At 36.8% G+C, this 7,020-nt stretch overlaps 1 protein-coding gene across 1 annotated transcript in view; it reads left to right on the plus strand.

Moving 5' to 3' along the window:
• Positions 1–6,730, plus strand: part of LOC126762661 (gonadotropin-releasing hormone receptor) — a 29,041-nt gene extending 22,311 nt beyond the window's left edge. Inside the window, 5 exon segments of the mRNA XM_050479566.1 lie at positions 3,642–3,825; positions 3,931–4,133; positions 4,237–4,338; positions 4,340–4,383; positions 5,716–6,730. Of these exon segments, the coding sequence (XP_050335523.1) occupies positions 3,642–3,825; positions 3,931–4,133; positions 4,237–4,338; positions 4,340–4,383; positions 5,716–6,250 (1,068 nt within the window). The 3' untranslated portion in view covers positions 6,251–6,730.
• Positions 6,731–7,020: the final 290 nt, after the last annotated feature.

Consider the following 7,020-nt stretch of genomic DNA (forward strand, 5'->3'; position numbering starts at 1 on the left):
AAGTAGAAGAAAAGCTTGAATTAAAAGGTGTAAAGCGGGATTGTCCACCTTAGACTTCACATATCTCCACAGGAAAAAATGTAACGGTGTGATATCACCGGTGGTGGCCAATTGATTGACCCAAAACGTGAAATTATCTGTGCACCAAAGTGTTCGCTCAATAAATCCATTGATTGATGCGTTGCGTGGGAAGTGGCGCCGTCTTGTCGAAAACCAAATGTCGCAGAGATCACGAGTTTCAATTTTAGGCACCAAATAGTCGGTTATCATGTCATAGTCATGATTGTTATGGTCGCCTTTGACGGTTGCATGCTCACCAGCATCATTTTTGAAGAAATGTGAACCGATGATTCCACAGGCCCACAAAACACACTAAGCTGTTATTTTTCTGGATGAAATGTCAGCTCTTAAACCTACTAAGGTTGCTCTTTATCCCAAATGCGTAAATTTTGCTTGTGGCCAGAAATGGGCTTCATCACAGAACATCGGAACAACATTAGGATAGAAAATGTCGGATCTTTTCCTTTCCCTTTTACCCTATTCTTGGAAAGACCGAAGTAGAAGAAAACCTTGAATTAAAATGTGTAATAATTCGATTTAAGCCCCAGGCTATTTTCATTTTAGCAAACATTGAAGAACGGGGAATCAAACAACAATTGGTATAATCAAATAAAGATAAAAATTGGGGTTCAGACCACTTTAAAAAGGTCTCCTCTTGTATTAAATTCAACGGCATACCTTTGTTGCTACTTTCATAGGCGTACAAAATTCTTGCCAAGACAGTAGTGCTCAAATTTAGCGAGCGAGAGTAGGGATAATGTCAGCCTTTAAGACTAGAGAATCACTTACCCATTTTAGTTAATTTATGTAAGTAAAAATCTTCAAACGGTTAAAGTGCCAATCAAGAAGAGAAACTATTAACAGTTACGAGTACCACTCAAGAAGAAAAGCTCCCATTAAAGACTCTCCCTGTTTCTAAGCATATCAAATGATATTTTTCTGGCAGAAAGGACACAAAGTAAATTTGTGCAAATTATATTTCACGCACAGACATGCATTAAAGACGTTTTTATTAATCTTTTGCAAGACCATATATATGTACGATATATACATATATACCCGCAAATATAAGCCAAAGTTGCGGTTAGCATGCTCTGCAATCGTAAATAAGTTAATGCAGATTTCTGTAATTTCGTGGGCCGCTACCAATTTCTCTCAGAACTTTGTGTTTTTATTGAGAATTATTTAATTGGTAATATTTTCTTGCAACTCCCGTCGTCGGCCGACTTCATATTACACTGCATTCCGTTCCCCATCGCCAGCCTCACTTTGTGTTCGCGCAATTTCGTCGACTAAACGTGCCACCGAACTTTTATAATTTATGCTCTGTTGTGGTCATAATATAACGGTGCACGTATTATAAAGTGTAAGCGCCATAAATACAACGTTTGATAACTTCTACGTGTGCCAATATACTGTGCCCTACAACAATAACAATAACAGTTACAACGTGCGCTGGCAGTGGCTTGTTTTCCGAAAAGCTCGCTAAGTTTTGTGGTGCGAGTTTGAAGTGTGCTTGAATGCTTTTGAAATTGATATGCATACGAGGTGGCGCTTTCAAGTTTATAGGCATCGTTGGGCGCCGTTTAAGTGTTAGTCCATTAAATGATTCGTTTAACTTTGTCATAATTATAACGTTAGTCGGAGTGTGCCGATTATACATATTATGGAAAACATTTGGATCATGTTACAAGCATGAAAACATGTTCCCAAGAAATGGAACTGAAAAGTACAGGTTATGTCTAAACTCTGAAAGCTTAGTTGAAGGACTGTTACAATTCATTGTGCTTTTTTGTACTTTTATGCTTTAAGATCTATACTATCAAGTGATCTTAGGTTCCTTCATGATTCCAGCTTCCGTCTTTAGATATCGAGTCTTTTTAGCAGGTCAATTGAAAAGTCCTGGCCATTATAGTAGGCTTACGAGGTTATATCCGAGGTAACAACTCGCGTCGAATACTTTCAACATGACCTAGCCAACGCAGCCGCTCTCTCTTAATTCGCTGCACTATGTCAATGTTGTCACATAACTCGTACAGGTTACATTCCACCGAATGCCATATTCGCCATTGCCAATGCACAAAGGACCATAAATCTCCCGCATAGCCTTTCTCTCGAAAACTCGTAAGCATAGGAATAGTGAGTGACTTATAGAGTTTGGTATTTGTTCGTCGAAAGAGGACTTTACGTCTTAATTGCCTACTTCAGTCCGAAGTAGCACCTGTTGGCAAATTGTTATTCTGCGTTGGATTTCGAGGCTGACATTGTTCGTTAATGCTGGTTGCAAGATAGACGAAAGCCTACAACTTCGAAGTTGTGACTGTCAACAGTGACATGAGAGCCTTGTCGCGAGTGCGACGTCTGTTTGTTTGTTGACAGGAGATATTTCGTCTTGCCCTCGTTCACCACCAGACCCATTTGCTTCGCTGCCTTAAACATTTTGGAGAAACCAGAACAACTGCACGGGTGTTGAGGCCAATGATATGAAGATCATCGGCATACGCCAGCAACTGTACACTCTTTTAGAAAATTGTACCTGCTCGATTAAGTTATGCAGCTCTAATTATTTTCTCCTGCAGCAGATTGAAGAAGTCGCCACATAAGGAGTCGCCTTGTCTGAAACCTCGTTTGGTATCGAACGGTTCGGAGAGCTCCTTCCCGATCCTGATGGAGCTTTTGGTATTGCTCAAAGTCACTTTACTGAGCCGTCTTAGTTTTACGGGGATACCAGATTCAGACGTCGCGGCATAAAGGCTATCAAAAGCAGCTTTGAAATCAACGAAAAGGTGGTGTGTGTCGATTCTCTTTAACGTCGTCTTTTCCAAGATTTGGCGCATGGTAAATATTTGGTAGGTTGTTGATTTGCCAGGTCTAAAGCCACACTGATAAGGTCCAATCAGTTGGTTGACGATGGGCTTCAATCTTTCACACAATACGCTCTATAGAACATTATACGTGATGTTTAGGAGGCTTATCCCGCGGTAGTTGGCGCTGATTGTGGGGTCTCCTTTTTTATGGATTGGGCATAGCACACTTAAATTCTAATCGTTGTGCATGCTTTTGATTGACCATATTTTACAAAGAAGCTTATGCATGCTCCTTATCAGTTCTTCTCCGCCGTGTTTGAATACTTCGGCGGGCAATCCATCTGCCCCGCCGCTTTGATGTTCTTGAGACGGGTAATTGCTATCCGAACTTCTTCATGGTCGGGCAATGGAACCTCTGCTCCATCATTCACGATTGAGGAATCGGATTTAGCATCTCCTGGTGTTATGCTGTCACCACCATTGACAAATACCAACTTTAAAAATCTAAATGATTGCCCTCGTACTCGTATATATGTATATGTATATACTATGAACTAAAGAATGCCCTCCAAGAATTTACGGCATGCATAAATTTTTTTACGTTGCAGTTATGGGAAGTCATTATGAAAGGTTCATGTACATACCATACTATATTTGTTATTGACTTCAATATTGTTTACTTTTAGTACAAGGCACACACTACACACACAACCTATCAAAACAAATAACTATAAAACATGATTATTTTTATTATTCCCCCATCCACTCGTATAGTTTTTCATATTTCATTTATCGCGCGGCCCGTTCATCGAAGACTTCCATCAATGCGTGACGCATGGCACCTACACGGCACCCTGGCAGGAGCAGAGCTACACCACATTCACGCTATTCAGCACCTTTCTGATACCCTTTTCTGTGCTCACCGTCACCTACATTTCCACGTTCCGCGCGATTTCACGTAAGTACATACATACACACACACACACCTACAAGTAAAATTGGCGAACGACGAGAGAAAGTGAAAAAGCGAAAATGCGGAAATTTTAATACAATACCATTGCAGGAAGTGAAAAGATATTTTTGGGTCCGCAACAGGAACCGCACACGAGCGCCAATTTAATGCACACGAATCGACAACGGCTCATACACAAGGCGAAAATGAATTCGCTGCGACTGTCTTTTGTGATAATAATTGCATTTCTCATTTGCTGGGCACCCTACTGTACCCTCATGGTGCTGCTACAGTTTGTCGACATCGACGATGCGGTGAGTCTGAGACAGTTTTTGTAAATACAAAATACATACATACATAAGTAATAACGGTACTATAATTCAACTGTTTTTTTTTTGTATTTTCTTTCACATTCAGACCAGCAAAAGATTAATTGATGGCATATTCTTCTTTGGCATGTCTAATAGTTTAGTAAATCCTCTCATATACGGCGCCTTCCATCTGCACACCATAAAAGAGTAAATCGAGCGATAAAGGCGGGAATGGTGGCTATAGTCTAAATAGGTGAGTAATTTTTTGTGCTCCTTTTAGGTTATGTATATACATAAGTATAATGTTAATGTTAATGTTAATGTCAATGTTAATGTTAATGTTAATGTTAATGTTAATATTAATGTTAATGTTAATGTTAATGTTAATGTTAATGTTAATGTTAATGTTAATGTTAATGTTAATGTTAATGTTAATGTTAATGTTAATGTTAATGTTAATGTTAATGTTAATGTTAATGTTAATGTTAATGTTAATGTTAATGTTAATGTTAATGTTAATGTTAATGTTAATGTTAATGTTAATGTTAATGTTAATGTTAATGTTAATGTTAATGTTAATGTTAATGTTAATGTTAATGTTAATGTTAATGTTAATGTTAATGTTAATGTTAATGTTAATGTTAATGTTAATGTTAATGTTAATGTTAATGTTAATGTTAATGTTAATGTTAATGTTAATGTTAATGTTAATGTTAATGTTAATGTTAATGTTAATGTTAATGTTAATGTTAATGTTAGTGGTAATCAAGAAATCAAATAATAATCTTTCGATAATCAAGTGTTAATTAGATGATAAATCAAAGGCAAATCAATTGATAATTAGATGCTAATGATTATTAGACGGTAATTAGTAGATAATCAGTTAGTAATAAATAGATAATCGGGTGGTAGTCAATAAATCACATGATAATCACATGATACAAACAAGGCAGTAAGTTTATAATCAGTAACTCAGATGATAATTAGTCGATCAGATGAAGATCCATTGATAATCAGATCCTAAATCAAGTGTAATCAATTGATTATTAACAGATAGTAGTTAGTAGATATTGAGATGGTAAGCAAGAAATGAGATATTAATCATTAGATAAAGCAATAATAATCAATAGATTATCAGTTGTTCAAATGGTGATTATTAGGAAATTAATTAGGGCATACATCGTGTGATGGCCATAATTTTTACATTTATACAGGCAAAATTAATTTAAAAATGCTTGCTTCACTAAATCGACATAAAAAGCACTAGAACAAAAGTTCATCTCTCTCATAGAATGTTCAATGCAATATTACAGTTTATATGTATTTTATTATTAATATTATATCTAAATATACTGACAATATTTTTATTATTAAAAAAAAAAAATTCTGCATGAAATTTCCACCCAACAATGTTATTTAAGAAACGCGTTTCTCGCAGCAGCTCACACAAATAAATTTTTAAGGCTACGTCAATCAACCGTACTAGATATTGAGCTATTTAATATTGTTTTAGACAAGATGATAATAATAAAGCTATCACATTTCACGAACATACTCAATACGAGCTAATACAATCTATTTACAGAGCCGACTCGCAGCGTAATCCATCCATGCTAACGGCTGTTACACAAATCGACGGCAGCGGACGCAGCACACGCGTCAACCGACAGCCCAGCTATTATCGCGCCCAACACAATTTCAACAACTCCAGCAAGGAGCAGGCCAGCCTCCTGCAGATGACTCCCACCACCGCCATCGTGCATAAATTCAATTCGAACTCCGAACGCAGTTCAGTGGGTTCATCGCCGCAAACCTGCTCCACAAATTTTACACGCAGCGAGTTGGGCGACCACGACCACGAGAGCGGCTGTGAAGGGAGCGGTGGCGGCGCTAAGCGCGATGCAAATACACACAGCACCACGGTGGTGTATAGCTTTAAGAAGCCAGCCATTTTGCGTGCACAAAGTTTCGAGGCATTAGCAATTGCGCCGCCCAATAATCGCATGCAAGCGCCGAAAGCTGCGCCACCTGTGTCCGAGAATGGTTTCCATCGGTCGGTGTGTGTGTTGAGCTTGGAAGATTGTAAGATATGCGCCGATGAGCATTGCTCTAATGTGTAAGCGAGTGTCTGTGGCGGGGAGTATGTGTGTATGTTGGGGATTTGCATACAAAATACTTTTCGGAAAAGTTCCTTATTTAAGTAACACATCCGGTTGTGTGTGTGTTTGTGTGTACATAACTGCTTGTTTACGTAAGTATATACATATGTAGGTATATATTTACTTTCTCCGACAATATGCTATATGTGTGTGTATGTACTGAATTGGATTTGTATATTTATGTACATAAAATGTAAAGTAAAAAGTTTTGTTCTTTTGCATAATAGTAGGAAGTACTTAGGTTATATTACAAGTATGTATATATGAACGTCTGTGGCAATAAGGAAGCATAATATGAAAATTGTGTAAATTTAAAAATTATGTACATACTTATGTACATATTTGCATGTAAGAAAAAATTAAAATTACTTAAATTTATACCAAACAACGAATTTTTAAGCAGAAAAAGTTAGAAGACAAAAATTTATGAAAATTGCTATATATTAGAGTGTATGTATGTATTTTATTTTATTTAGTAAATATATATTAATGTTTGATAATTATATTTAAATAAATACAATTAATTAATTATGTTTAAATTATCTTATTAACACTAGTGAGCTCAATTCGTTTACAAAAAGTAAGGTTAATTTCTTTTCGAACGAGTCCCATTTTAAAAATGTAATAAGAAGAAAAGAACAAACGTTTACTTTGGCACCAAAGCTAGAATACCCTTCACAAATACAAAAGATTCCTTACAAGAACTGTGATCGGTCAATTTGTATGAGAGC

Source organism: Bactrocera neohumeralis, chromosome 6, assembly GCF_024586455.1.
Source record: "Bactrocera neohumeralis isolate Rockhampton chromosome 6, APGP_CSIRO_Bneo_wtdbg2-racon-allhic-juicebox.fasta_v2, whole genome shotgun sequence".
Classification (NCBI taxonomy): domain Eukaryota; kingdom Metazoa; phylum Arthropoda; class Insecta; order Diptera; family Tephritidae; genus Bactrocera; species Bactrocera neohumeralis.